At 42.3% G+C, this 27,780-nt stretch overlaps 2 protein-coding genes across 7 annotated transcripts in view; one reads left to right on the top strand and one right to left on the bottom strand.

Moving 5' to 3' along the window:
- The window catches only part of LOC115484158 (uncharacterized), a 7,668-nt gene extending 6,486 nt beyond the window's left edge, over positions 1–1,182 (bottom strand). The window contains exon 1 of the mRNA XM_050978539.1: positions 732–1,182. Within this exon, the coding sequence (XP_050834496.1) occupies positions 732–1,182 (451 nt within the window). The remainder of the gene's footprint in view (positions 1–731) is intronic.
- Positions 1,107–27,780, top strand: TP53BP1 (tumor protein p53 binding protein 1). 6 transcript variants are annotated; one of them, XM_050978344.1, is made up of 28 exons: positions 1,107–1,351; positions 1,436–1,487; positions 1,557–1,644; positions 1,892–1,962; positions 2,606–2,764; positions 3,209–3,290; positions 4,512–4,684; positions 5,491–5,620; positions 5,942–6,033; positions 7,038–7,237; positions 8,171–9,359; positions 13,192–13,311; positions 13,942–14,178; positions 15,161–15,218; positions 16,427–16,519; positions 17,632–17,867; positions 17,976–18,133; positions 18,817–18,969; positions 20,730–21,019; positions 21,337–21,513; positions 21,765–22,186; positions 22,318–22,509; positions 22,993–23,196; positions 23,684–23,896; positions 24,500–24,594; positions 25,573–25,772; positions 26,580–26,725; positions 27,442–27,780. In XM_050978344.1, the coding sequence occupies exons 1-28, from the start codon at positions 1,181–1,183 to the stop codon at positions 27,627–27,629; spliced, it is 5,589 nt and encodes a 1,862-aa protein (XP_050834301.1). In that variant the 5' UTR covers positions 1,107–1,180; the 3' UTR covers positions 27,630–27,780. The 6 variants fall into 6 exon arrangements, with proteins under 6 accessions (XP_050834301.1, XP_030084338.2, XP_030084337.2 ...); XM_030228478.2 differs by having other exon boundaries at positions 7,068–7,237; positions 17,632–18,133; XM_030228477.2 differs by having other exon boundaries at positions 17,632–18,133.

The following is a 27,780-nucleotide window of genomic DNA, read 5'->3' as shown; positions in this document are numbered from 1 at the left end:
CCCTCCTTGTCTTCCAGATACAAACCTAATTTGTCTGAGGATTTGTTATAAAAGTTTTCAAGAATTTGAAAGGAATTTTGAGAAAGTGACTGGCACGTTTGCAGTTTCTAGTCTTCATTATCTGCTGTGAATTTTGTAAGGTAACTGTTACATTTCTAAAAAAACCCCATTTCAATAATACTGTTTAATATACATGCTGGATTATCTTCTAATACACAAAGGAGCATCTTCTGGGATTTGAACAATCAGCCACTAAAGCATCCCTCCTGTGTAGCAATTGCAAATATTTGTAGCGTTTCTAATGTTTTTAACATGTATGTGCAAACTTGGATTTCACTTTACACACAAAATTTGTAACATACTCGTATTTACAGTGTTTCGCTATGTACAACTTTTTATCTATAACGTTGCATAATAAGAGTTTCTTTCAGGCCAGGTACCATTTTTTCCGATTCTGTGGTTTTGGTTCTACAACAGATTTTTAAATAAAATATACAGAATTCTCATCTATAAAATATAGAGAGGAGTAGAAATAAAAAAACAGAACTTGCAAAAGTAGATTTAAATTATGCTATTCAAACAAACTGTTTTTTAGGCAAGAAGGTGAATGCTGGAAAGACAACGATACAGTCACAATTATGCGCGCGGCTTTTTCGATAACGGCTTAGTCATAGAAACACAGGGAAATTAATAGGACTACACTCTCCTGTGATATCCAAGAAAGCACGTACCCGATGGTGGCTGTTCGGGGTGCGCGATGCTCGGTCTGTGCGGGAGCCCGAGCACGGGGCTGTTTTGTACCTCAGAAGAAGAGGGGATCGGGAGGGCCCCGTGCGGACACTTCCCGGCCCGAATCCGGCACCCGGTCCGGACCTCCGACGCTCCCTGGCCCGCCGCCTGCGACAGGTCGATGCGTTCGTCCTCGAGCAAGCTCCGCGGACGGAGGAGGCGAGGCTCTTTGTGTCCCCTGAGCCCGGGCGGCGAGTCCGAGCGGGCGGCGCGGCCCCGGGGCGCTCTCGCTTCCGTCCCGCCGGGCCGCGCCCCCCGTCTCCGCGGTAACGGCGCGGGGCGGGCGGGTCGCGCGCTCCAATCGGCGCGCGGCAAGATGGCGGCGGCGGGAAGTGCGGCTGGGTTGGGCGGCGTAGGGCCCGGCCCGGCCCCGCAGCCTGCGCCGTCCTGCATGGAGCGCGGCGGGAGCAGCCAGCTGGACCCTGGATTCTCGCAGCAGGACACACCCCTCCTCATCGTGGAGGACTCGCAGCCTCAGGGCGCGGAGGCGGACGCGGAGCGGGCTTGGCTCGGCGCGCTGGCCCGCCGGCTGCCGGCCCGTCGGAGCCCGAGTCCCGTGCTGGTGAGCGTCTGGCGTGGGGGCAGCGCCACACGGCCTTGCCCGGCCCGGCCTGGCTCTGACGCGGCCCCCGCCTCTCTCTTGCAGGACATCGTCCGCGGTCCCGCCGGCAGCCGCGCGCCGCGGGGGCGACTCGCAGGTAAGGGCGGGGCGCGGGGTCACGGTGGGTCCGGGTACCGCGGTCGCGCTGACGGCGCTGTGCTTGCAGAGCCCATGGAAAACCCGGCCCACCCGAGCGCCTCTGGACCGCGGGGCTGCGCAGCGGAGGAGTCTCCAGCGCCCGACCGGGAGAGCAGGTACGTGGCGTGGGCCAGATGGCGGCTCTCGGCCGCCGCCTCTCTGGCCTGCTGAAATCTCTCTCGTGTTGAGGACAGGCCGAGTAGGCGGGCTCGCTGCTGTAGCGGCCGTGCTCGGCCCGGCAGGGACGTGCGGGGCGGAGGGCTTGGAGCGCCTGGTCGGCGCCAAGTGACCCCCTCAGAACGAGCCGCGCGAAGGCGGCCTGCAGGAACCCCTGCGCGATGTTAGCGAGTCTCTCTGTTGCAGTGCCCTTGGAAAGGCCGGGGAACGAAGTGAAGGTGATGTTGAGGACTGTGCTTCTTCGCCGTGTGTAGAAGGTAACTTCCCCATTTCAGGTCGGTTTTTTGGGTTTTGGAATCGGATCAACCGTCAATGCAGTTTTTCAGTTGAGCTGACGCACTTGTCTCACCAGGGGTAATTGTGCAGGTAATAATAGGTCAGAAATTGGTATCCTTTTCTGAAAGTTTATTTGTATGCTTTGGTGTTTGAAAAAAAAAAAACAAAACAAAACAAAAGAAGGTTGGTTTATTATTGTTAGAGTGGATCTTTGAAGATTGAAGGTGGTTTAGAAGAAGCAGGGATGCATTGTGATCATTAGGAAATGGAGCCTTATTATGAACTGGCTTAATGGTCGTTGTCATCAGAGGATTTTCAGACACAGGCTGTGTATTATCAAGATTATTTTCTATTCATGGAATGAAAGTCTGCTGCAGTTCCTAATGGTATTACATAAGCCCTTGCTGATTAACACAGATTTTTGAGTTAATGGCCACTGTACCTGTTCTGATACCATATTTTAATTATACAATGCGATCAGATCAGTTAGTTCATTCAGAGTTTCAGCAATAGCCTAAATACTTTGCATGTTAGAGGGTATATCTTTTGCCCTTGTAAAAGTGATAGATGGCTCTTGATTTTTTCTTTTTGGTGTGTATGTTTGTAATGGATGTCTGATGTTAGATACAGGCATGTCACAGCTCCAGTTTGGAGTTCTAGAGCTGTCACAGAGCCAGGACTTTGAGAGTGACTTGGTGCCCAGTGAGGAAGGTGCCAGGCATCAGCTCCACTCTGGACCCGCTGTCCTTTCTTCCAGACTTGTTAAGAATGAGTCTAAATATGGTAAGTGAAAATGATCATAGATGTCTTCTTGCTGCTGTGTAGATTCTATCTAGTTTATTTAAATTATAAATGTTAGGGTTTTTTGACAGGCAATACGGTGTTAGTAGTTTCCAAAAATGAGTTCACAGCTCACTAGGGGGCAAATTTTGCCCCCTCTTTCCTTTGGACTAATTAATTTGTTTTCTTGTACCTGTGCAAGTGCTATCATTGATTCTTGCACTTCTCTTTCCTAATTGGTTTCCAAAATATTTAGAGAATCTGATACTGAATTCCCTTCCTGGTAAAAACCTCATCCTGTTGGGTTTTTTTTCCTTCTGGTTATCATAGGTAGTTCAAAATTATTTTTTTTAAATGTAAGTCTTACCTTGGTGTTTGTGTAAATTAGATCTACATTTTCTTATTTGTATATTAATACAGGTATTTTTCTTTTATCTCTCTTCCTAGAATTTTGTGCGGACAACACAGAAACTGACTCTGGCACAGAAGCACATACTGCTTTGGAAAGCCAGGCAGAGAAGTCTGAAAGGTAAAACAGTCTGTCTTTTCTGTGGGTTGTTTGCTGTAGGCACACAGTTTGTGGTAATTGGGAGTGGAGTGGAGCTGCAGCCAAGCCTCATCCCCGGTGGGTACGGCTGTGAGAAGCAGGTGAGCAGCACTGACAGCAGTGAGACATGGAGTGCCCAGGCGTGCTGAGCAACCACCCAAGGGAACAGAGGGCATACAGGTGCCATGCATGAACATCAGGGGTATAAAAGGTTGTGCTAAAGAATAAGAAGGGCAGATACTTGAAGCCTTCTGAAGTGGTATGCTGCTACTTGGTATGGGTAGAAACTTTCTGAAATTGTGTGAGGATATGCTGTGTATTGTGGCTGTCTCAAGTGCAATATATGCTGCGACAGTTTGTGGGCATTCTGGAAAGTGATTTGTTTATTTTTTTACTAGATTTTTAGATTTGGAAGAGGGTTTAAGGCAAAAGAGAAAGGTAAAGGGAAAGATGACATACTGTTGAGGCCTTTTTGTAGCAGTGCTGACTAAGGAGTACTCTCAGTATTCCTTGGTGAAAAAAGATGTGATGTCAAACTCCTAAACACAAAGAAATTGATAGGTTTGTTTTTAAGGGCAAGTTCATGGCATAATAAAATATGCCAGTAATTTTCCTAAAATGCTATGACTGGAATATACTAGAATTGATAATTCATTTTGAGTCACAGAAGTTATCTTGAAATAGCTTAATCACTGTAGTGTGAACTTTGGCTGCACAGGAGAAATATGGAGGCTAAGTGGTGGGTATTCCAGGATGCTTTTGTGTATTTGATACTGTAAGCTTTGTTTTAACTATTTTTAAGTGTGAAACTTCAGTTTGTTGAATAGTATTTATTCTCTCTGGCCTAAAATTTCTATAATTTTGAACTCATGTATTATTGTATTATTATTTAGCATCGTGTATTATCGTATTTTGCCACAAAATAATGTTAAAGAGGTGAAATGAAATTCCGAGAATCTTCATTGAATAGAAGTCAATCGAACATCTGCGTTCCATTTAAGCATTGCTTAGACTGGTTGAAAATGTAAAAAACTATTCTGAAAGTATAACTTATGAAGGATAAAAATGTTATTATGTCAGGAGAAGCTGGTTTTCTTTCTTCTCTCCTTTTTTTCCCTGTGTTATACCTGAGTGAATGCCTTCTAGCTGTTACTGATAGATTTTCTTTACAATGTTGCGGTCTTCACATTTTGAATTTCTCAGGTCAAAGACTGGGTCTTGCATTTTCAGAACTCTGCAGGAAGCAGAAGAGCATACCAGAAAGGAAACGCCTGTCAGTGGTGCCAGTAAAACTGAGGAATCCCTTGGCTCTGGTCATGAGGAGTCAGATATCTTGTCAACACAGGAAGAGATGTTTCCTGAGAATCATGCAACAGGTAACAACAGACGAGCAGAACCAAAATGTCCATCCCAGAGATATTTATAAATATCATACCTACTTGATCTTCACAAACATTAAGTGTTTGGGTTCTAGAGTGCTGTGAATATTTTTCATGTAAATTCTGCTAAAATTGAGAACACTTTGGAAATGAAAGGCCACAGCCTCATTCACTATAGTATGGAACAATATCTAAACATCACTTCCCATTAGAATGGTTACTGGCTTGTTAAAGATATTTAATTTCCTTTATTTCTGTGCCCCTTGAAGAGCAAAACCAAAACCCAACTTTTACCCTTTTCCGAAACTAATGATGCTCTGCCGTTGTAATGACACACCAGTGTGGATAAGAGTGTTGGCAAACTTCTGCCCAGTGGTGTCTGTTCTAGCCTGATCTTGTGAATGAACCTTCTGTATCCAGAAGAGTCAATAACAACCTTCTCCTCACATTGAGTCAGTGGTCAGTGCAAGGTGTCTTTTCTTACAAGAACCTTGCCTATATTTGTATTCTAGTGCTGGATCACGGGTGCTGATATTGGAGCCATTGGGGATTTTTTTAAAATTCCCAGGTAGGAAGACTTGTACAGTCTAAAATCTATTCGGATTTATCTTTTTCATATGAACTATTTTGTGCTCACATTTCACATACTGAACTGTCATGTGCAGTCCTTCGCCAGCTCTGAAGATCAGCTTGTCGTTGTCTATCGAAAAAGGAGCTGTGCAGTAGCCTTAATTCCTTAATTCCTCAGAATTTTCTAATCACTTTTTGACTGTATTTCTATCTTTGTTTTCTTTTGTTCAAAGCAACTGCAGGGAGTGGCTGTCTGAAAACCAGGGCGGAAGAGGGGAGTTCTCTGGCATGCACCCCTGCCCACAGTCTGCAAGTCCTGCAGCTCTCTGGGCAGGCATTCCTTGTACAGGAGGGTGATTCCACGTAAGCGAAAAATCCCCAAGCTCTTTCAAGAATTTTGTTGCAGTAGTGCATTCCCCCTACTCTCTTCATTATTCAAGGACTTGCGCCTCATTTTAAGCAATCAGTCCTTTAATTTTGCACTATGAGAGGAGCATGGACTTATTTTGCAATGAAATGAACTAATGGTGGCTATGACTGTCACTAGTCTCTTATGGGTGAACACCTGACACTTGTCTTTCATGAGAAGAGTTGTATTGTGGTAAGCTGGAGTTTGATAGCAGAACTTAATGCATTTTTTAGTGAGGTGTGGTTTTCATTTCCATGTTTCCTTTTGATCGGCAGTGTCTCTTCAGGCCTAGTTATCCCTCCTCCTGTGTCCTTTGGACCCAATGCCCTTGTCCCCAGCAGTCCTACTGAACAGGGGGAAGCAGAAGGTAATGTTTTTCTGCATACTGTCTGTGGTCATGTTTTTGTGCACTGGTTTAGTCAGAGCTTGCAGCCTTTTCAAAGTCTGTTAAAATTATGTTTAAAGAATAAAGTAGAACTGAGAACAGTGAAGGGGTAGATGGAGATCTGTATTTTTGACTCTGTTGTTTGGGATTCTCTATCTGTTATTGATATTTTCTGCATAGCTATCATAATTAAATTAGTACTAGTGTCCCTTCATTTGAAAGATAGGAAATGCTTGTATAGCATACAGATTTCTGCTGTCAATTATCTTCTTTAGGAACAAGCCATTCTTGCTACAGGCAGAAACCTGTATTAAGTCTATACTGTTAGGGCAGTAGGAAGGACAGATAAGAATTGCATCATAATAGGTTATTTTACCTTAATATAGACAACTTCCACAATATTTGTAAAACCTTTCATGTGCTACAAGAGTGTATCCTAAATTGTGATGCCTAAAGAGAAATTATTCTATACAATATGTTGGTTGTTAAATATTTTCTCTAAGCACACATTTACCATCAAGGATAAGATATCCATCCCTGCAGGTTTTTAGTATGATACAAAATCAAATATTCCTTTCTGAGAGATTCCTGTCATGGAATGTGAAATACTGTTTTAACAGATATTTTGTTAGCTGGGGTCTGAATTTAGTTGCATTTTAATAAGGTAGCAAAAGGAAAAGAAATACCTCAGAAAAAATGCTTTTTAAAATAAGTTTCAGACACTTATTTTTTTCTAATTGTAGAAGTTCTAGACCTGTAGCAAAATAGTCATATAAATTTGTAACAAAACACTTGCTTCCTCCTTTGAAAGTAAGAATGTGTTATTTTTTGGGTTTTTTTTCCCCTTTACAAAAAGAACGCTGCTGGAGACAAGATTTTACAAAGTTGAATACACCACTGAAGACAAATCTTTTTAATATGATGTTGAAAACTGAGATATAACATAAGAATTTAGTGCTAATATTTTTTCTGCTCTTTCAAACCAGATGAACAGATGGATGTATCTATCCCTGCAGATGGAAGAGATCTGATGCAAAAGCAGAGAGGAGATATGCTGGTGGAGATGGCCTTCCCTTGTATCCCTCCAAGACCTCTTGCTCAGCCACAGGCTTCAACCCCAGTGTCCCAGAGTGCCCCCACCTTTCCTGGATCTTTAGCTATACCATCACAACCAGAGTTCTCTCATGTAAGGGTTCATGTATATAGCTTTTCTGAGTTTTTTCTATGGCTGAGGCAGAAGATGTGTTTCAGTCAGCCTCTGTTCTTTTATGTTGAGCTTCCCTACTAACTTCTCTACTAAGCTGTTCCCACCAGTTGCAGTTATATATTAGTCATACTATGTGGCAGTTGTTCCTGCAGAGAAAATGCATAACAGCTTAAGAGGGCATAGTTAGTTACAAAAATTAGAAGCTGTTGACTTAGACTGTGCTGCCTTCTTATGTTGAACTGGCCATCCTGCATCCCAAACTAAGTTTTTTATTGGGCAAGACCTTAGCATCATTTTTGTGGAGAAAGGGAAGCTGTTCCATAATAAAGTATTTTTATTTTACAAGGCTAGAATTTATTTTCTGCATTTTTCAAGTTTCTTATTCTTGCTGTTGTTTTCTTTGTGTATTTTGATTATGGAAATTATAACTGTTTAAAAGGATTTAACAGACAGATTGTGGGTTTATACCTAATGAATGTCATGAACTTGCTAGAAACTTCACTAGTTGAAGCAGTGCTTCTCCTCAGCTGAAAACAGCATTCATGTTAATATAATAGATATCACAGAGGCTCTTTCCAAAACCCTTTGTGGTTCAAGTAAAAATAGCTACTAATTTGTCATATTTGCCCTGTATTTTGTGATTTTGTAGTGAAAGATAACAAGGATTGTGTCTGACTTTGCTGAAGATTACTTAATAGTAATTAGTGGTGATAATTTTTCTCAGCAAAAATGGATAAATTTTGTGTGTAGGGAAAAAAAGATTTGGATGTTTTTGTTTTCATTGGTTGTTTTTTAACCTGTAGTTTTGTGCTAAACTTGCTCTGATTCATAATCCAGTGTAATTTTTTAGGAATAATAGACAATCCTACTTGGGATGCCCTAATACTCTATATCCCACTTTTCTCATTTTAGGATATCTTTGTTCCAACTCAGAGTCCAGAGAATAAGCATGAAGAAGAAGAAAAAACTGCTGGTTTAACCCCTATATGCTTACCAGGAGATCTCTCTGTATCTACAGATGCTTTGTCAAAGATGTCCACAGATGACTCTGTGTTACAGCCTCCTGATTCCTGTAAACTGATGCTTTCTGCAAGTGCATGTAGCCAGCCCACGAATACAGACATCAGTTCAGGCTCTCTGAACATGGGCCAGGACAGTGAGACCACACAGGTAGAGAGGATTTCTGAATCTGAATGCAAGGCCTCAGACTCAAGACTCTGTTCTGTGGAGAATGAGAAAATAAAACTAAAAGTGAATGCAGGTGATCAAGCACCCTCTGAAAACTGTGAAAAAGCAAAAAAGGAAGATGTAGAGACTGCAGGAATGCCTGTAGGACAGTTTGTTAGTGCAGGTGTTGGAGAAGATGGGCCATTAGCCTCTACAGTTCATCAGGAGATTGAGTGTATTTCTGGAAGTCAGGCTGCTGCAGATCAGTCTGGTCTGCCTGAGATTTTGTCATATGCTCAAGAGATTTCCAAACCTGAGGCAGTTCCTGAGACTCAGTGTGAAGAGCAAGAAGAAAAACTGCAAATAAAAGAGAAGCAAATAACAGAAGATAGGTCTCTTGTTAATATAACACTTTCTCATAGGTTTATTCTTGAAAGGGAAGGACAGTGTCATGAAGATACAGAAATGAATGATTCTTGTAAAAATAGCAAAAATGTAGCCCAGGAATTAGAAAAGGTTGGACCAGAATGTCAGGGAAAAGAAGCTTTGAAAGATTGTACTTTTGACACGGGGGAGGCAAAGAGCATGGATAAAATGACTACTAACATGGCAAAACTCAATGAAGTTTTAGCTAAGCCTTCTGTAGGGGAGTTTCTGGAGCAGCACAATTTGCTTCCAAAGTTAAAGAGTGATGTCCAATCAGAAATGGCATTGTGTGCCAAAAACCGTCCCGATGGTTCAGAATTGGGACAGGTAGTGATAATAAGCAATCAGCCATCACTTCAAGAGAGAGGGTTTGAAACACATGTGGCTCAGCCTGAGAATCCGGTACCAAAGAGTATGGAGGATACTGTTACGACAAGGAATCTGGAGCGAGAAGAGCAAATGCAGCCGCAGGAGAAGGCAACTTCTAAGTCCCCCAGTCCTTCCAGTGGTAAGTGAATTTAGGTTAGTAGTTCACAGGTGTATATTTTGGGTAATGTCAAGGACAGCTGTATACAATCCTCAGTGTTTTCAGGGAGCACTGCTGTTGGATGCAAGTTGAGGAGCACTATACCTTACTGTGTTACGTGCAAAACATGACTTTGCTGCTTTCCCCTGTGGTGTAATTCTTGTTCCTGACTCTCACTACTTTAAGGTAGAAATGCAGGGCAGCTTGAACTAAAAACACTGTGACCTTGGCAATGTTCAGGGATTTTTGTGACTTCTCCCCCACTCAAGAAGCAACAACAGCAGGGTCCTTGAAAGGAATAGGATGTGTGGTAGTATTTTCCCTCTTGTAGGTCTCTTTTTTTTTTTTTTTCCCCTTCATTTTCAGAGGAGAACTTTCTTCATTGGGGTGTACAGAGCAACTTTGAGCTAGAAGCTAATATAGCAATTTTTTTCTTGAGATTTTTTTACAGTAGAATGGCTTTTCACTCACATGTAAGCTCTGGCTCAGCAGGTATTGTCGTGACCCATTAAAATAATTTAACGTGTTGTGTGTCATTATACAAGATGTGGGATACTACACCTATATTGTTTATGCCTCTTAGCTGGCTTCATCTTTAAACACAGTTCTCTAGCCCTTAAATGAGAATGAACAAAGAATGACTTTAGTGTCAGAATATGTATTTTCCTCCCTATGAAGTCTGTTAGGAAAAGGGAAAGACTGTAGGACCTCCAATGTTATTTAATGTTAAGTTGAATGATGAAGTTTTTGCTACAATACTCTTGATTTCCTTTAATGAAAGAAGAAAAAAGTTTTACTATATAGAAAATAATGCTTTGAGGGGATCTAGTCAAAATACTGGTCAGGAAGTTCAAAGGTATTCTGACTCCATTGCATTTTGTAATCAAAGATGAACTTTTCTGTGAACAAGTCCACAGCATTTGGGACTGCAGGTTTTTTAAGACAATTTGGCATATTCAGGCTTGTCTTCAAACTTAAGAAGAGTATGGGTTTTATTAAATACAACAATAAGTTTGGTAGTACACAGCTGAAATGATGATAAAGATAAATAGCTGCAGTTACATAACAAGGTTAAATGTCGGGTTCCACTTCAGTATTGTCTTTCACAATTTTCACAGTCCAAAACTTCATTTTTAAGAGACCATAAACAGAATTGTCTTTGAATTTGGATAATATTTCGCCTCTCATTCTGTACTGAAAATGTTTTGCTTTTTTTCTTAGACAAATCTAAATGCAATTGAAGCACAACTCACAGTTGGCTGGGTTTACTTTTAAATGGGAACTATAAGCCATTTTTTAAAGAAAATTAATTCCAAAATTAATGCTCGTTTGTGTTTTATGCATTCGTATTACACTAAAGGGCTGATTGGTGTTAGGAGAGAGTTCAGGCTTTTGATCTACTCTACCTAATTGCCTTCAGACTCGTGAAGCATGGTGGAAAACGCATGGAGAGTGGTATTTGCTCTCCTGCCATCACTCAGTCCTTAAGGTATGAAGAGCTGTAGAGCATCCCTCTACTCTTAAAGCAGCTTTGTTATTGTAATGATTATTTTCAGAATAAATATTTAGGAGTCTAATCCCTTATCAACAGATTATGAAGCATAAATCAGTAAGCACAAACTTTGGGTGGGGGCATGCTCGGGGTCCACTCTGTCCCTTCATCCAGGTCACTGACGAATAAGTTGAGGCTGGACCCTGCAGTGACCCCTGGGGACACCACTAGCTGCAGGCCTCCCAGCTGGAATCTGTGCCACTGATCACAGCCCTCTAAGCTCTGCCGTTCAGCCAGTTCTCAATTGACCTTGCTGTCTGTTCATTCAGACCACACTTCCTGGGCTTACCTGTGTGGATGTTTCAGGAGACAATTTAAAAAAAATCTTCCTGAAGGCAGTGCAGACACCGTGTACTGCTCTCTTCTCATCTACCCAGCTAGTCATTCCATCACTGGAGGCAATCTCATTGGTCTAGTGTGATTGCCCCTTGGTCAATCTGTGCTGACTACTCCTGATGACCTTCTCCTCCATGTGCTTGATGATGACAACCAGGATGATTTGTTCCATCTTTTCATGGATGGAGGTGCAACAGTGGCCTAATTCACCAAGTCCTCCTTCTTGCACTTTTTGAAGACTGCAGTGACACTGGGTTTCTGTCCTGAGGCATCTCCTGTATTCCATGGCCTTTCAAAGATGAGGGAGCATGGCTTGGCAGTAACATCTGCCAGCTCCCATAGCACTCATGGGCACATCCTGTCAGGGCCCATATGGGTGGTTGTGGGTGTCACATTTGTTTAAATGATCTCTAACTTGGTCTTCCTCGACTGAGGGAGGCCTTCCTTTCTATATACTTTCTCTCTTGCTTCCAGGATTTGGGTTTCTGTGGCACTGGGCTTAGTAAAGACTGAAGCAAAGCAAATATTCAGTAACTCTATCTTCTCTGTATTCTTTATCACCATGGCATCCACCTCACTGAGCTGCAAACCCACATTTTCCTTAGGTTTCTTTTTGCTACTGATGTTCTTGGAGAATCCCTTCTTGTTGTCATTGACATCCCTTGCCATATTCAATTCCAAGTGGACCTAAATCTGGTACAGGTTGATGGTCGTAAGAATGTAAGAAAATTTTAACTCTTTTGATGAACTGTTTTCCTTAATAGAACAGTTGAGACTGTAATGTGAATGAAAGCATTTGAACTTTTGGGTGAGGCATTCGCATTTTTTTCAGTTCTTGTGGAAGCTTGTTTGTATTCTCTTTCATGGTATCCCTTGCTATAGTAATTAGATTATGCTGTTGGTCATCACTGGTGCTGATGATCATTTAATAAATTCTTTTGATCATTTGTCACTAGCTTGCCAAATGTGGATTTATAGGTTAGAAGGAATTGTGGTAGCTAAATAAATATTGAATTGAATTGCTTCAGTTTTTAGATAAAACACTTTTTAAATGGAGACATGCTCTAGGCCATGATATGACAAGCATTCATAAACTGTTCATGAGGAGGGGGTGGTTTGCCTTCCAATGTGTGAGTACCATTGGGCTAGAAGGCACCTACCCTCTGCAAAAATACAATGAAGTTCTTGGGTTGGTCTTCAGAATGTTGCAGATGCTCAGCCAGGTCTTTAAACCTTGTGATAGTCAGAGAGGTGATGGTTTTCAGAGTTTTCAAACAGATGATACATAATTGTTTGCTGATGGGGCATTTTGCTATGAGAGGATTATGCAAGTTACTTCTCTGTAACATTGAAAGTTTGCAAATAAATGCATGAGATGAGGCCAAAGGAAAGAGCATTTTACTAGGTTTTTGATTTATTTGTTAAATCCTGTGACATCTGCACACAGTAAATCCACCGAGGCATGGTTTCCCTGATGCAATAGGCCACCTCAGCCATCATTCTGAGTAAGTTCTAGGTTGTCAGTTCAGGCAACGTGTAGATTTGCCAGTTCATTTCTGTCTTAACCTTCATTTCTGTTTTTGACCTCATTTTCCTCTTCTTTGGAACATCCTGAGCATCTCTGAAGCAAAGCTGCATTCTGTAGAAGTCCTGTTCATGTCAGGATATTTAGTCTCTCTTTTATCTAGCGCCTGGGAACAGCTGCATTGAGTTGACCACAGTCTAGGTTCTCACTGAGAGAGATTTTTCACCTAATATGTGAGGACTATCAGTTAGAGCAGCTGTTCAAGGGGGGTTTTGTACAGCACCAGTGTTATGCTTTTTATGCTTTTTCCCTATTTCCACAGCACAGTGAATATGTGCTTTTGATACTTGAACTAAAGTATATCCTTTAAATTACTAATTCTGGTGCTCTGTGTCTTTTAGGAACCCCATTTCATTTTACTTTGCCAAAGGAGGGTGATGTCATTCAGTCCTTAACTAGCATAACACCACCTCTTACTGGCCATCTCAAAATGGGACCCAGGAGACACAGCACACCAATTGGTGAGTTTTACCCAAATGGCTCTGTTCTGCAATGAAAGCCTGGAAGGTTTTGATTCTTGGTGCAGTATATATTAGGATAACTCAAACCTTCCTTGGCAAGAAATTGCTACATTCGCATTCTATGGATGGGGGGAGTTGTCCCTTCCCCTCAGTTTCCTTGTCATGTTTTCTCAGTCTCTAGTGGAGGCGTTTGCTCCCTGAGTACAGGGTGGTATGGAGCATGTCTTCCTTGCACTCACTGTGGTCCCACATACAGCTCCATTAAAGAATGTAGAAGAGCCTTCTGAGTAGCAAAAGAGCTTAGACCAAAAGAAGATTGCTTCCAGGGTTCATCATGTTTTATCAGGACTTTCTCTGCTAGGTTCACAAAACAGCACCCTGCAAGTGCTAGATGAAAAGAAGTCTGTTCTGCTTGGGTAGTAGTAAATTATTCTGTCACAAACTAAGGATAATACCTGTGCTACAGAATTTTCATGCTTCAGATCTCTAGAAAGGAATTTACACAACTGCAGCATTACTAATAATGCATGCAGTGAAGTGTCTTCAAACCAAAACTAGGATCTCAACCCCAACAGTGTGAATGACAGTAGCTACTTCCTTTTTCTTGTTTTTGTTTTTTTTTGTTTTCAGTGGATGACACTTGTCCAGACAGCACTATAGCAACCAGTGATGTTACAGCAGAGGGCACAATGGGTACCAACAATGTCACTGTGGAAAGTGCAGTGGTATCAGCAGATGTGTCAGAAGTGTATGAGAAAGGAGAGTCTGGTGTGGTTCCTGAGTCAGATGCAAAACTTTCTCTGCGAATGAACCTTGTTACCCCTGTGAATGATGGGAGCGAGGAGTCCTTGCCGTTCAGCTTGGAAAGTAAGAGGATGAAACCTGAAGTGTATGAGTCCTACTGGATCTCAGCCCTAACTCAGAACCTCTCTGTGGCATTCCCCGAGACACTCTCTGAGTCCCTGTAATTTTTCTCATTTTTCTTTTTGGGCAGTGTCACTTAAATTTGTTTCTCTGTTTCTGCAATGCTCTAAGCAAGGATGAAGTGAGAGGAGAGGCTTCTGTTGTGAGGAAAGGTATTTCCAGCAGACTACAAATTGTGATGTATAGTGGCACAGGTACACAGGACAGGAAGTGAAGTTTGATTGTGTTGGGTGGGAAAATATATATATATATGAAAATCATAGAATGGTTTGGATTGGAAGGGATCTTAGAGATCACACAGTCCCAACACTCTCTGCCATAGGCAGAGGCACCTTCCACTAGGCTGGGTTGCTCCAAGCCCCATCCAGCCTGGCCTTGGACACTTCCAGAGTTGGGGCAGCCACAGCTTCTCCAGGCAACATGTGAAAGTGCATCACCACACTCACAGGAGAGAATTTCTTCCTAACATCTAATCTAAATCTCTTGTCCTTTAATTTAAAACTGTTTCCCCCCCATTCCCCCCCCCCTTTTTTTTTTTAATAAGCTCCCTTTTAAGTACTGAAAGGCCACGATGAGGTGTCTCTGGAGCCTTCTCTTCTCCAGGCTGAACAATCCCAGCTTTCTCAGCCTGTCTCTGTGGGAGGGATTCTCCACTTCATGTCATCATATTTGTTGCTTCCTCTGGACCTGTCCATAATCTGGAAAAAAGAGTTTGACAGGATTTTAACCAGAACAGTGGCATTCAGTCTAATAGTCTAAAAGTTGTAGAAACTTAGGTCTGTTCTGAGAAGTTGGATGGGCAAGCCTGGGCACCCTTTGTCCAGTGTTACTCAGCCTCTCTTCACCGAGTGTATGGAGCTGGGAAAGGTCGGGAGTGTCCTTTTGGATGAAGCCAAAATCATTCTTCCATTCCTTCTTGTTTCAGAGCCTGCAGCCAGTGACAGGAAAGATGGATCCCCTGCTGCTGCTGAGGCTGCTGCTAGGTAACTGGGCTTCTTGCTGGGCAGAGTTAATAAACACAAAGCTCTGGGTAGATCCTTTCTCCACATATTATCAACCGTAGGGGAAAAAAAATTAGAAGGAGACACAGAAGCAAGGAACATTCTAGCAGTAGATGTGATATTAACTCTATAGCTCTTGCAGCAGTTTTTAATTACATAGGCAAAGTGGGAACCCCACTTGTTTGTTCATTATGGGCTCTGTGATTCCTACAAATGTCAACATTTTGCCTCCATTAGATTGTAGTCAAAGCCAAAAATTCATGTCTTGTGCAGTCCAGAATGCAAGTCTGCTTTGTCCATCTCTTAAAATCCAACTGTATGGGTTTCTGCTGTCTTTCATGGTGTAATTTTCTGAAAAAAAAAGTTCTGAAAGAGAATTGTATTTTTAGTGTAAAGCTGATAGAAAGTCATAATCAATTCATGGATATGCAGAAATCACAGGTTAACATTTTGACCAAAGCATTGAGTTATTCCCTTGGTCTTTTGATTTGTATGTATCTAGCTTACCTCACATTTTATGTCTAGCATTGCTTGATTTAGCTTGCAGGAAGTAATGTTTGTAAATACTAACAGGAATCTCAGTAGGAAGATGGTGACCTGTAGTAATTTGAGTGAAGAGTAGTGGTTTGAAGTAGTGAGAAAACATAGGAATAAACTCAGTATCTCTTGTTACAGGATTGCTTGGTAGATGGTAATCGTGCCTCAGTGCTGAGGATGGGTGATAATAATTTTTCACTGGTTGAGGATGGGTTACCTTTGTAGGTATGGGATGAATATGAACTCTCAGAGTCTGCTTTATGACTGTCATTCCCAGTATTTTTGTGGTGCCATGAAATTCCTGAGAAGTAAGCCATAAAGGATCTGACTGTGTCTTCTGGTGGGTACCAGAGGCAGTAAATGCTGAAACTCTTGATGGTGCTGCAGTTTTCCACACAACAGTTTCTGGAATTGTTCCATTCCTCTTGGCTGTTAGGGTGTCTTCAGAAATGACAGAAATGCTTGTGCAATTGCAGCTTCATTCTTGATCTTTGAGATAGATCTTATCAGTCATTCTGTGGCTGTGTAGGTCAACAAGCTCAGTAGTCTTTGTTGTTCTCACAAGGAGCTAGAGAATTCTTGTTTTGCTGTATGAGGGTTTTTCACACTTCCTGATGCATTTTTCTTTGTTTGTCTTAAATCTGCACTGCTAGCTCACAGAAAGCATCGTCTGTGTTCAGTCGGGTCTGTGAAGTTCGTCGAGAGGATGAGGCCAGAGGTCATGGTCTTTCCACTTCTCCATTTAGGTAACTTCTCACAGTCTTTGCCTGCCAGTCCTGGTTGGATTTATATTCAGGTGTATGTTTTCTACATCAAAGAAATTACGCTAAGCCAGTTTTCTTTGAGCGACTTAGAAGGTTGGGGACGATGGGGTAAGTATACTAAATCTGTATGTTTGTGTCTCATGTGGTTATCAGGCTTACCTTTTGACTGAGTGGCCATGTGATTCCAGAAGACTGATATGCTTCAGTGAAGTCTTGGGTTTGAGAAAATTGAGATCATATTTAATGCTGTTTAAATACTTTTTCTGTCTCCTCTTCTAAGATCTTCTGACCAGTTTTGTTTGTTTGTTGTTGCTGCTGCTATTGTCCCCTTTCAAAGGACTGTACAGCTGCATATGTTACAGTGAGGAGGGTGCTGCCTGGAGAACTAGAAGTAGAAATCTGCTTCTTCAGTGTTTTCCATTCTATCTTTTGATGGGACAGTGAGGTTTTGGTCTATGTAGAAAGAGTAACCTGAGTTTCAACAGTTACAATAAAGACTATAACAAATAGGGAGTTCCAGCGCTGGGCAAGGCACAGCCAGAAGGGAAGACAGTAATTTCTCAAAATCCTCAAGTACCCAAGGGAAGCCAAATACATACTTCTAGTTTGGCTCAGTATAGTGTCCCATATAGTACCTGGCAGAGGCAGTACTTTTGGCAGAGCAGACAAATTCTAATGAAAACATCAGACAGCATTTGTGTTTATGCTGCTGGGTCTTCTTACTACATGTAATTATCAGGTTCAAGCCAATCAAGTGCTGGAGGACCCTGAAGTAACTTTAAGATGACATGCTTCTGGGAAGTTGCATAGTTGGTGCTTCATGTGTGGAGTGTAGCAAGAAAATTTGTTTTTCAGAAAGCACTTAGTTCTGTACAGTGTCAGCCATATGTTTTACCACCCTATGCATCACTCCAGAAGCATTGAAATATTTTTTTTTATTATTTGAACACTCTGAGTTTTGTGCAATTTTAAGAAGCAATTGAGTGACTGCCAAGGTAGGGGTTTTTTTAATACTACTGTCACTTGAGTGGCAGCATATTGGTTGTCTTGTTTTCTTAATCAGTAGTTTTGATCTGTGTGTAACTGGTTTGCAGGGGGGATCGGTTAATTTTTCCTGGCCCACAAGAAGATACTGAATTACATACCAATCCCAGTGATTGGCAGCACCAGCAACAGAAGGCAGATGGCAGTGGTGGACAGAGCCTAATTCCTCAGAGGATGCAGCAGGACTGCCATCAACAGTCTTCTGGTGCAGAGGATGGAGAGTCTATGGAGACTGATGCTGTAAGCACTCAAGCAGAAGACAGGAGAAGAATGCAGAGAAAACAAAGTAAGGCTGTTCAAATTAATCAAAGTCAAGAGAGGTGGGAAAACATCAAAAATAAAGGGATCCAAACTACAGCAGACTATCTTTTTACCCCAACAACTGTTACAACAGCCACACAAACATCAGAAGAAATCTGTAGACAGGTGGAAATGGGAACCAGTATGTCTGGGCAAAAACCTGGGCAACAAGATGTGAACATTCAAACCGACGAGAGTGGGGAAAAGCTTGTCAACACCTCTGGAGATGACACGGACTCTTTGCGCAGTCAGGTGGGATGAGGGCTGCCTGTATTTAACTGCTTTAGGACAGTAAAGTATCCTTTCAGCCAGTAGATTCATTAACAGTTGGTTCTCTATTGAAAAAAGGCCAAGGACCACTTTAAAATGGTAAAGTCACAAGCTGTCCTGAATCAACTGTTAAGGTAGCAATACTCACTGGACAGCATGAATTTGGAAAGTAAATGTCTCCATATGTATTTTCTGGAAAAATGTGACAAGTTTTGATTGGTTGGTTGATTGTTTTTGTTTGGGTTTGGGTTTTTTATCAACAGAAAGACTAGAAAAATTATTTTTTACTAAATGTGATTTAAGACTAATGTGTTCTGTGGGAAATAGGAGATTAACAGGGCCATAAAAAGACAGTGCAAGATTGATGTGATACCTGTGGGAGTCTATTCAATCAAAGAGTATCAGAAGCCACGCTAAACAAGTTTGCTGTTTCCTCCTTGGACTGTTGTGATTTCTCTTCCTCTACTTGTTGCCAAAATGTGTTCAGTTCTCCTTTGTTTAGGGTTTCCTGTGTTGCATTAATTTGTAACAAGATGCTTAAAGGTTCCCTACATCTGTACTTTAACATGGTATGAAGAAACTGTACTGCAGAGGTAGCCCTACTCAGAAATAGTTTGCTTTTTGTTGTGGTCTGTTTTGGTTTTAATGTATCCTCTTTATTACAGGGAGAGGAGGAATTTAACCTTCTTCACCCACCCAAAGGCCGAGTTCAGCGTCGCCACATGCGAACCATTCGAGAAGTGCGCACTGTTGTTACACGTGTTATAACAGATGTTTACTACATCAATGGTGCAGAGGTGGAACGAAAGGTAGTTGAGGTAAGTTCTTGTATTTGTGGCTAAATGGGATGAGATATTGCCTGAAACATAGAAGTAGTTAAAGTGAGAACACGTTATGATGCAGGAAAGTAGTTGAATAAACAAATCTGTGTGCTGTGACGCCAAGGCTTTCTTCATGAGCAGACTTGCAGGCCATTTAGTGAACAGCAAAAGCTGTGGTTTTGATGCTGGTACACTTCATGCCGTGTGTTCTCCAGACACATTCAAGTGACAAAAAAACTCAACAAAAGACTTAACTATATGCATCCAGTTATTTTAAAAGTCTTGTAGTTTTGGCAGAATAGAGATATTTCAGAATGAGCAGAAATTCTGTTAGTAAACAAAAATCACTTCTGCCTGTAAAATTGAACTATGTAAGATAGTTTAGCCTGTTTCACAGTTCAGTGTCATTTTTAACCACAGTCTTTTGAGTCCTGTGTACCAGATTCTGTTAGAGGTCTTCAAAAGTCAACTTAAAACTGAGGAACAAACCAGCCTTTTATTAGTATACTTGTGTTATGTCAATTTATTAATTGGAAAGTCTTTAGAGAATCATGAAAGATAGCTGAGAAATGCTGATTTGATGGACACAATAATCATATCAGCCTGCTAGCAATAAAATGTTACTCCTGTTCTATAAAGGTAAATAACCTCAGAGTCTTGTGCTGTGTAGTCACAATGAGTAATGAAACAAAAGGATAAACTAGTTCAATACTTTTACAGCTGATACTCATGTGGAATTCTTTATTGTAACATAAAAATGGAGAATTAAGTATCCTGAAATATGCTTACATAGTTTGTGTAATCACAGTCATATAACCATTTCTGCTTTACCTACCAACACTTGATATCACTGTTCTGTAGATGCATGTTTTTATATCCATAAAGCTTTAGTAACTCCAGATGACAAGTTGTCTGAAACTTACATTGGATTATAAGCAACCCAAGGCTCCTAGTGTCTCACGTATTTGTTGCAGTCTCACACTCTAGAGGGATGGGAGTTATTCAAAACCAGACCAATTGGATACCAAACTGAGTTCTGCCCTGTTGCTAAGGTAACTTCCCTGTCCAACTATCCAGGAGCCACTCTGGCAGTCACAACTGTACCACCTGAGCTGGGACTGAGGCCCCGTCACAGTGGACAGCTCCAGTGAGCTGATGGGTGCCCTGCTTGAGTCCCTGTGCACCCCACACTCACACAGTCAGATCAGGTTTCCTCACTGACTGGACCCCAGGTTTCCCATGGCAGAGTCTCAGACATCTGGATCCTTAAAATAATTTAATCTTGTTGCAGTAACTAAATAACAAAATAACAGCTTGAGCTGGTGCTTCCAAGGAGAGACCTTGAGCAAAGGGCACCCTGAGCTTTTATAGCCTTACAGTCTAAGCTGGAAAAATGTGAGAAAGTCTGGGGGTCTTCTGTTCTGCTGTGCCTCCAAGTGTCCAGGTCCCACAACCTTTTGCCTGGGGCTCTCGCCCCCCAGAGCTCAACATGCATCTTCCACTTGCAGCCCTGTGCTACCTGCACTGAATGTATTCCTCAACACTGCTGAGTTCTTAATGTTACTTCTTGATACAGAGCAGCTGCAGGCCTGTAGTGAGAGATGCACTGTCTACCATGGATTAGCCCAGACTGAAGTTTGTGTGGCTGTCATCAGCTTCATGAACGTGGTATCAGCTTGTCTGTACTTTGGACTGGTGATTGTAAAGTGTCTAGCACTTGCATCATCTTAGACAATCTCTTTTTTGCTTATTTGAAGGAAACTGAGGAGCCTGTAGTGGAGTGCCAGGAATGTGAGACTGACATGTCCCCCTCTAGAACTGCAGGGGGCTCGTCGCTGACCTCAGGGGACCTTGGTGATGTCAGCTCTTTCTCGTCTAAGGCCTCAAGTATCCACCGTACATCCAGTGGAGGAAGCAGTGGTCACTCTGCCACACACAGCAGCAGCAGCTCAGGGCGAGGAACTGGAGCTGTAAAAGGGAAAGTGTGTGGGACAGAAACCGGAGAATTTGCCTTACCCATTGGCAGAGGCATCTTAGGAAAATTGAGGTAAGTGCAGAGTCTTAGGAAAAGAGGAAGAGATGTTTTGCAGAAACAAGCATCTGGCTTGTGAGTGTGAAGCAGGGTAGACCTAAATCAAAGGTTTTCTGGAAAAGATCTGGCTTGATGAACAGAATTAAGGAGGTAGTATTTGCTTTTGCATCTGTTCTTCCTGAAGGAGTAGCTCGTTTCCTTGTGAGGCATTACTTTGCAGTTTAGCAGCAAAGAGGAAAAATTCTGGATATGTTGTGAGATGATCAAGAAAATGGGAGGATCTTAGTGAGTAGGCTTTTCTCCTCAAAACAGTTAACTCATAAATTCTCTAGCCCTAGGAAAGCAGCTGGTCAGCCTGCATCACCACTCAGAGTTAGCCAGACAGGAGCACTGCCTTGTGAGGAGGAGGAGGACTGTATGCCTGGCACTCATCAGGCTGGCAGAGCACCTGTGACACTTCGTGGACGAGGAAGAAGAGGACGCCCACCATCTCGAACAACAGGAACAAGGTACCCTGGAAAAAGGAGACTGTAACTTTAATTTATTGCAAGAAAGAGAATAGGGAACTTCTGTCTTAATGTCCTAGAGGAAAAGGAGTACTGAGTATTTCAGAAGTTTCTAGTGATACCATATAGCAGCTGCAAGCACCTCCCCCGGGTATTTTATACTTAGTAATTGTTTTTACAGATCCTTCTGGGAATGCTTTTTGTCTTTTTTTTTTTTTTTTCCCTCCCTTATATGGGACTGTTTTTTTCTACAGAGATCTAGCTGGACTGCCAGGTATGGAGGATCTCTCAACTACAGCATCACCTGAGGAGAAATCATTTACTCGTTCAGTTCGCCTGCCAGATGGAGGAGAGAAATCTGACACATCTGGCTTCTGTGCCTTACGTCGTAGTGACTCTCCAGAAATCCCATTTCAAGTGGTGACTGTTCCTTCAGACTGTGCAGACTCATCCACTGGGAGCAGCTTTGTAGGCCTCAGGGTTGTAGCAAAGTGGTCCTCAAATGGGTACTTTTATTCGGGGAAGATTACCCGAGATGTTGGAGCAGGAAAGTACAAGCTGCTCTTTGATGACGGATATGAGTGTGATGTGCTAGGAAAAGATATTTTGCTCTGTGATCCTATCCCACTGGAGACAGAGGTGACTGCACTCTCTGAGGACGAGTACTTCAGTGCAGGTGAGAGCCGTGCTTGAGTTTCATACTTGGTTTTCTGAGTTGCTAAATGTGGTGGGAAATGGGTACTTGCTCCGGGAGGATGAGAAGCCTGGGTATGGTTGGCTAACAGCTGTTAGTTGCTGTCTTGTCAGGTGTGGTGAAGGGACACCGGAAGGAGTCTGGAGAGCTATACTACTGCATTGAAAAGGAAGGCCAGAGGAAATGGTATAAACGAATGGCTGTTATCCTGTCTCAGGAGCAAGGAAATAAGCTGCGGGAGCAGTTTGGGCTAGGTCCTTATGAACCTGTCACCCCTGTGACCAAAGCAGCTGACATCAGTCTTGGTAAGGAAAGGTGCTGTTGAGCTGCTGACTGCTATTCTGTGTCCTATGCCTTTGAGGTAACCCTAGTGCCTGATCTGAATTACCAATGTTTAAATGGTTTTGGGTATTCAGTGATGCTTTTTGTACTTTATAGTGAGATTTTTGAGATCCTTTTATTGTTTGGCATCAGAGACTTAGTGGTATTGACTGGCTTGTGGAAAGTGGTCTGCTTCAAGGACAGTGATGCTTGCCATATTTAACCATAAACTTGGTGGATGGCTGCTTTGATAATTAAGTCCCAGCAGTACTGGGAGGAAAATAGACAAGCAGGGTACAGGGCTCGAGAAGAAAGATAAATTTTTTTCTTGCTTTCCTCTGTCAGAGGGTGGTGGTATGTATCTTCAAGGTACTTTTGAGTTCAGCCACTTCTGTACAGATAGGTAGGGTGAAAGCTTGTGGAGTTTGGTGACAGCCCATGACTAACTCCCGCATACTGTATTGCAGATAATCTGGTGGAGGGGAAGAGGAAGCGACGTAGTAACCTTGGTTCTCCCAGCACTTCCAGCAGCAGCACAACTCCCACTCGTAAAGGGCAGGAGAGTCCACGTGTCCCACCAGTCTCACTGTCTGGGAAAAGGAAACTTCTTGCTTCTGAAGATGAACGATCCCCAGCTAAACGTGGCCGCAAGTCAGCAATGATAAAGCCTAGTGAGAACTTGAATTAATCTTGTTTTTTCAGCTGCTTTTTCTTTCCACTTTCCATAACTAAAAGTAGATCAGATTGCTTTTTTTTTTCCCTACATGGTTTGAGGCTGATTCTCCCTGGATGCATTCAATAGCCAGAGATATTTTTAGTATAGTCTGAGTATTTACTTGCTGTCTTTTCAGTTCTGTCTTTTGACTTGAATGATGTGATTGGTCTCTCTCTTATTTCTTCAGTCAGTCCTGAAAGCTGTTAAAGGGACCCCTCACAGCAGTCGGTGTTGTTTCAGGATGTTGATAAGACTTGCAAACTTGTCCCATTAGTCCTTCATGTTTTGATTTGAAGATCCAGAAGCTTAAAAGATCCCTACCTAGCCTAATATAATCGTAGCTCAATCCTGCCTTTGTTTCCTGCAGTAAACTATCAGAGTTGAACCGATTCCTCGGGTAAGACATGTCTTTGAAGACTCCTGGTGCTTCTGTTTCTCTGCAGGGGCTGTGAGAGGTGGAGAGTTTGTAAGCACTTGTGAAGGTGTAGATGCTGCAGATCCCCCAGTACTGGATAGCAACTATGGACCCTTGCCCCACAATAAGACCCTCTTTTTGGGCTATGCCTTTCTTCTCACCATGGCAACACCAAGTGACAAATTGGTCAATCACCAGAAGACATCAGATGGTCCTACTGGGAGCAGTGAGGAGGAAGAAGGTGAGGCAAATCTTACCCATTGCATTTTCATGTGAGATGCTGTCTCTTTGGGAAAAATGCTGGAACTGTCTGATCAGACATTTGTGTGGGTACTTCTTTACCCTTTTGCTCTTTAATCCTTTGCAGAAAGAACCTAAGACTCAGTCTCTGACTTGGCCAACTTGCGGCCTAAGATGTGACAAACCTCGGTGATGATCATAGGTTTGTTCAGCAAGCTAAGAAAGGTGTGAAAATTAGTGAGATCATCAGTGTCAGAATAGTATAATGTAAGAAGGAGGGGATTGAGAGCTAAAGGATAGTGCTGGCAAGCACAGAACTTGAAAGCATGTATAGATTGCTCGTTAGCCTTTGCTGGTGTCCTCTTTCATGCTGTCAAAGAAGTGACAAGGTGCTCACCTGGCTACTGGTGTGTTGTTGCCCTTTCTGCTGACCCCCTCGCCCTTTATTTATTTATTTTTTCTCCTGACTCTTTTAATGATTTTCTTTAGAAATTCTTGGGAGAATAGCTGGGATCCCTTACTGGAATGCATGAAGGCTTTGTAGACTAAGATGTAGGAATATAAGCAGATAGATTATAGTCAAAAATTGAACTTTCTGCTGTAGATTTTTTAGAGATGACTCCGTATGATAAACATTACATAGCACAACAGCTGCGAGCAGGAGCTGGCTATATCCTGGAAGACTTCAATGAAACCCAGGTAAGGGTTCACTTACTAATCTAGAACAACAGTCACAGAATAGTTGAGATTAGAAGGAATTTCTATAGTTTATCTTGTCCAACTGCTCTGCTGAAAGTGGGTTCAAATAGAGCAGATTGCTTAGGTCTTTGTTCAGTTGTGTTTTGAGTATTGTCAAGGATAGAAACAACAAAGCCTCTCTGGACAGCTTGATCCAATTAGGAAAAAAAAAAGGAATTTCTTGTATTTCAGTTTGTAACTGTTGCTTCTTGTCCTTTGAGTGGATAACACTGAGAAGAGTGTGGCTGCATCTTTTATATACCCTCATATCAGTCATGAATATGCATTAAAAAGACCATTCAAGACTTCCCTTTTTGATCTTTACCAAGCTCAGCTCTCAGCTTCTTCTGGTATGTCAGGTGCTTCAATGCCCAGGCCTCTTAGTTGTCCTTGGCTGGACCTGCTCCTGCATGTCTGGTGTTTTTGGTATACTGCAGAACCTGGAAGTGGATTAAGTACTCCAGATGTGGTCTCACCACAAGTGTGTGCCTTGGAACACTTTAGGGGTAGAGCTCCTCACTTACCAGATCTATTTGGACAACTACTGTAATTTAGTGTGGCTTTTTTTTTTTTTTTTAAATAAAGAGGGTAAATTATTTTTGGAACATCTTGCTTGAGGAAGCTATCTTGTCTAGTGACTTACTGAGTCTCAGACTAAAAGGTAAATCATCTCTTTTGTCTGAACTGGAGAAGAGCTATGATACAAAAACTACTAGGCAGAGTTTTTGCCTAGAGTTTTTGTAGAGCTTGGAATAGGATATGTTTAAACACATTCTGAAATCAGTACTACCTTTATCTAATTCACCTTTCACATAATATGGCTGTGAAAATCAGGGTTTCAGTTGTTTTCTTCTTTAACCTGTTTAGCATCAGGATAGTTTTGGGGGATTTTTTGCAAGCATTGCCTCCTGTTTACATGCCTTCTTTTCTCTCCTGAAGTGTAACGCGGCATACCAGTGTCTTTTAATTGCGGACCAGCACTGTCGAACTCAGAAATACTTGCTGTGCCTTGCCAGAGGGATCCCTTGTGTGTCTTATATCTGGGTCCATGATAGCTGTCATGCTAACCAGCTTCAAAATTATCGGAATTACCTTTTGCCAGCTGGATATAGCCTCCAGGAGCAAAAATTGCTAGAATGGTGAGTGCCAAATCACCATGATCTGAGCAGACTCTTGAACAGACCTGTTACACTTGGGAGGTTCTCAAAAAGCTAGAAATACTGAAGGTGACCTGAGTACTGGCTCCCTATACTTTCCCTTCCAAATAGGAACAACACTTCCATCTTTATCCTTGGACTTAAAATGACCTGTAATGCCAAGGTTCATTTGGGTGCCATATACACAAAAAACAGCATCTCTTTGGAAGTAAGGAAGGCATCAGTCTTTCTCATGAAGAAGGCAGAATTCAGACAAGGCTTCCCACACCCTCGGCTAATTTCTTGAATTGCTCAGAAATGGATAAAGGAGAACAATACTATGTTAATTTCCTTTTCCCTTGATATGTTTTGAAGCTAGCTTCTGCATTTTCTTTGGAGTCTAACCCAGTAAGCCTGTTCTGAGATGACAGAGGAGGTCAGACTCCTTAGGCAAGCTGAAGGGCAGACACAAATTTGTATAGCTGTAGACTTTTGGGCAGGAGACTGAGGCCTTCCTGCTCAGCCCCATCAAAGTGGAAGCAATTTGGATGTGCACAAAAAAAATGGTTCAGGATTAGGGAAGAGTTCAGTTTAACTTTGGATATAGGCTGCTGTGCACATACCCCACCAACACTGTCTAGCTCTGTGTTAGTCTCTATAAACAAAAGATAGTCACTCCAAGTACTTCAGGAAGTGTGGTAAGAGAGTGGATCATGGTGTGCAAGATACTAAAAAAACACATATGAGAGCAAATCAGGTGACTAGGCTACTGGATCTTCTTACCAGTCTGCATTTCTCTTCACTCTGCAGGCACCCACGAGAAAACCCGTTCCATAACCTGAAGGTTCTCCTGGTGTCAGACCAGCAAGAGAACTTCCTGGATTTGTGGTCTGAAATTCTCATGACAGGGGGAGCAGCATCTGTTAAACAGCATTACTCACATGCTCACAACAAAGGTACTCACTAGCCAGTTTCTCAGGGAATCCTATGCCACTGTGGTCTTCAGTATGGTTTAAAACCATGTGGGATGGTTTACAAGGTTGTCTGTAAGCAGAAAGGCAGGCAAAGGGTGGACACTCGCTACTCTAATATAATCTGTATATAGATTACATCTAGTACACCTGTCTTGCAGAGGAGAAGCTGCAGCAATTCAGACAAAGGCTGGAAGCTGATGGCTTATCTCGAAAGGGGGAAATTGGTCTCTCAAACTGTACTTCTCTTGTCCTTCTGAACTGGGCTGTCTCTCCCTCTCCATATGTGATGTAGGCCCTAGCACTCACAGCCTGAGGTCAGGACTCAGGGTCATGCCTATACTGCTGGCTACTGGTTTTCCCCTAATTTTTATCTGGACTAAAAGGAATATTTTCTTGCAAGGTGCAGGGCTGCTGTAGGTGTGTTTTAACTTCTACAAAGAGAATTTGCTGCCTAGGAATGACGAGATGTAATAGTGTTTCATAGTGGCGAAACACACTGATCTGCCAGGTTGGATGGAGCTTGAAGCAACCTGGTTCAGTGGAAAGTGTCCCCTTTCTTGGCAGAGGGTGGAAAAAGATGAGCTTTAAGGTCCCTCCCAAACCAAATAATTTAGTATTCCATGCTTCTGTGATGTTTCTGCTGCAGAGCAAAATCCTCTTTCTTCAACTGACAGATGCCTGTCTTTCCTCCTGTACAGATATTGCTTTGGGTGTTTATGATGTGGTGGTGACTGATTTTTCCTGCCCAGCTGGTGTCTTGAAGTGTGCAGAAGCTTTACGGCTGCCTGTTGTCTCACAAGAGTGGGTGATCCAGAGTCTTATTGCTGGGGAGAGAGTAGGCTACAAGCAGCATCCAAAATATAAACATGACTATGTCCCTCACTGAGTGAAACTCTGCCCTGCTGTCCAACTGTTGTGTAGACTGTGTTTTAAACAGGTTTTAAGTGTTTGTGAATTGGGCAGTATGCATGGATTATTGTATATAGTTTTATTTGCTGGACTTTTATGATTAAATAAATGTTTGATCTCTTGTGGTA

The sequence above is a fragment of the Serinus canaria genome, chromosome 10, assembly GCF_022539315.1.
Source record: "Serinus canaria isolate serCan28SL12 chromosome 10, serCan2020, whole genome shotgun sequence".
In the NCBI taxonomy this organism is placed as follows: Eukaryota; Metazoa; Chordata; class Aves; order Passeriformes; family Fringillidae; genus Serinus; species Serinus canaria.
Note: the sequence above shows the minus strand (reverse complement) of the source record. Positions and strands in the feature narration are given on the sequence as shown.